This window comes from Temnothorax curvispinosus, unplaced genomic scaffold (assembly GCF_003070985.1).
Source record: "Temnothorax curvispinosus isolate PA1 unplaced genomic scaffold, ASM307098v1 QBEX01015483.1, whole genome shotgun sequence".
Taxonomy (NCBI): domain Eukaryota; kingdom Metazoa; phylum Arthropoda; class Insecta; order Hymenoptera; family Formicidae; genus Temnothorax; species Temnothorax curvispinosus.
The window spans coordinates 36-3236 of NW_020225263.1; the positions used below are offsets into that span (position 1 = coordinate 36).

The 3201-nt window shown below is 32.2% G+C and overlaps 1 protein-coding gene across 1 annotated transcript; it reads right to left on the minus strand.

The window, feature by feature from the left end:
* Positions 1-739: 739 nt before the first annotated feature.
* LOC112465747 (fatty acid synthase-like) lies at positions 740-2224 on the minus strand (the record flags this gene model as incomplete). Its single annotated transcript, XM_025033468.1, has 3 exons — positions 740-996; positions 1344-1637; positions 1805-2224. Coding segments are annotated over 3 exons (930 nt in total), but the record flags the coding sequence as incomplete, so codon positions are not given.
* Positions 2225-3201: the final 977 nt, after the last annotated feature.

The window sequence follows — 3201 nt, forward strand, 5'->3', positions numbered from 1 at the left end:
GTAACGTCTTTTCGATGTGAACATTGAAAAACCGTGAGCCAACCTGCTTTGTCGGATTCACACAGCACTTTTTCGGATCAGTCGAGACATTATTAATTTCGACCATGGCTTTTGGTCAGTTGATGTAATTTCTAAATTGAATTTTTATTGCAAAAAAATATTACCTCAGCCAGGGTTCGAACCTGGAACCTCCCGTATACCGTGCGGGTGTCGTGCCAATTCGACTACTGGGGCTGTGGTGATATTCATCGCAATAACAACTATAAGATGGAGCACCGATTCTACAGTCAAAGGGGTATAATAAACAGAATAATGAATATTTTTTGCAATAAAAATTTAATTTAGAAATTACATCAACTGACTAAAAGCCATGGTCGAAATTAATAATGTCTCGATGATTGATCCGAAAAAGTACTGTGTGAATCCGACAAAGCAGGTTGGCTCACGGTTTTTCAATGTTCACATCGAAAAGACGTTATATATTGCCAGTCATTATCAATTTAAATTACTTTAATTGTTATTCTATATACTGGCGAAAAAAATTTATTATTTTGTTAATTTTACTTGTTAACTGTAATTAAGTTCTTAATAAATAGTAAGCAATAAATCAAACTTTTATGTATATATTATTATAAGTTTGATAACATACTAGATAAGAATATGTTATGATCATGATCGTAACACTCCATATTTGTATACATTCTGTATATACTTATATGTTCTATAACTTAAAATTCTTCTTTGTTGAATGTACATTTAAAATATTTTATAATAGTATATTTACTTACTCATCCCAAACCATTGAGATCCTAATCCAGAAAATATAAAACAAATTGGTCTTCTGACATATGGAGTATGTTCTATTTTGTTAATTGTATTATGAGATATTTTAGACCCAGTTATCATGTATCCTCTGTAAGGATGACCTTCTATATCATCATTATGAATATGATGTAGCAGAGATATAAACTCAGCATCTATTGGTCGATTTCGCACCTGCATTCAGTAACAAGAATGTACATCCTATAATTCTTGAAATAATTTTACACAAGAAAGGACGATAATATCTTATTCTACAGTGTTTTACTTTAGCAATTATTAAATGCATTATTATTACTTAATGTATTAAATAAATATGTATTTAATACATTGACTTTTTTTTTTGTGCAAATTTGAAATAATTTCGAAAGTGATTATGTACGCAAATATCTTTTTAGACACTATATAAATACACGCGTATATATTTAATTGTTAAATTTGTTATATTTATATGATAATACAAAAACTAATGTCAACAATTATTTCTGAAATAAATGAAATAAGTCATTATAATATTTGCTTACATCATCTAAGATGATTTTAACTGCTTCTTCCGTACGTCCAGACACAGCTACAAGCCTAGGTAAGTCATCATTCGAAGCTGCATTGTTGATTTTTTGTTTAGGATTTGATTTTAATAATATGTGGCTATTAGCCCCTCCAAACCCAAAAGAATTGATAGGTACATAACCCCCCTCCCATTCTGTTGGTTCAGTAACGATCTTTATTCTTCCTTCGATAATAGCAGTTAACTCTTTTCGCGGACGCTTGAAATGTGTAGTAGGCGTAATTATACCAGTTTCCATCGCTAATAATACCTTTAAGAAATCACATTTTTTTATTAGCAGTAATTATAGTAATTATTTTATATAAATGTATTATACATATACATATGTATTATAATTGTAACAATATAAAAAAATATAAATTGCTATAATCACATTTTAAGCAAAGTCAGTGTTAAATCATTTTATTACAAATGTACCTTTGCGATTTGACAAAGGCCACTGGCGGGTTCGGAATGTCCAATATTCGATTTTACCGAGCCCATCAATAAAGGAGTGTTTCTTTTAGCGCATAAAGATTGGTCAATGGACATAACTTCTACGGGATCACCAGCAAGTGTACCAGTTGCATGGGCCTCCATGTAAGATAACTCACTGGGCATGATTTCACATTCCTCGTAAAATTTATTCAACAATATTTTTTGCTTTTCGACCGATGGAAAAGTAATACCTTCTTCTTTAAAACCATCGCAATTTATTTTACCGTGTACGAGGGTTGCATATATTCTTCTAGCATTTCTTGCCTTTTGCAGATATACTACCGCGACCGTATCGCTACGCATATATCCGGAGCCTTCCTCGTCAAAGGGTTTACAATAACCATCAGAAGATAAAACCCCTTAGAAAGAAATTAATTCATATTTTTAAATAAAGTTCTTCAGGGTTTGATTCAATATTTAAATATAAGGATAGAAAGGAAGCATGGGCTTATTGAACATTATAGACAAAGAGTGCGATTGTTTCACAGAGTACGTTATTGGATAAACAAAAACGTAAAATAATAATCTTAATATAATTCACACACAATAAGAGTTTGTTAATTTTACAGGAGACAGTACAAAAAGAAATATCTGTGCTAATGTATCCGAACGAAATGTAATTGTACTAGACTGTTCAAGAATATCTAATAGAATTACAATCACGCATATATATATCTTGTTGTACAATTTGATTTGGTCTACCGGATAAATATATTTTTATTTTGATAATATTTTGTGTTTTGTTTCATTTTCTTTGTTTAAACTTTATTGGTATATATCTAGTTGTTCACATCTTCAAAAATTTTATAGAAATGCTTTCAGGAAAATTACATGCTCTTTTTAAAGAACTTGGTGAAGTAGTAGTGAAGTGCTTTACAGTTATGTTGTTCAAAAATAGTGTTATTCAAAAATATGTATGGTGCAGAACCCGAAATGTGCTCTATGAACAAAAATGTTGTAATTTTTGATCGCGATAAGAAATATATACCGAGGTCACACCTGAGTGGTGAGCACCGCTATAATAATTTTCAAATGTTTTCCAAACATAACTGATATAGCTTAAAGCCCTTCTACTGCACGGATCTTCGAGAGAAGGACTCAAACAAGAGATCCTGCAGGGCGGCAGCTAGTGTGGTCTAGTGGTAGAGCGCCAGACTCGTAATCTGAGGAACCAGGTTCGAGTCTACTAGAGCCATGTAAGCATGGAATGTGTTTTTGATAGTTGCGCCCCTCCGTGCAAGATAGGCTTTTGTGCGGAGAAAACTGGGCTCCGCCTTTTGGAAAGAGACGTTAAGGTTGTATGACCCGTAAGATCTCTGCCAAAAGTTTAAGAAACG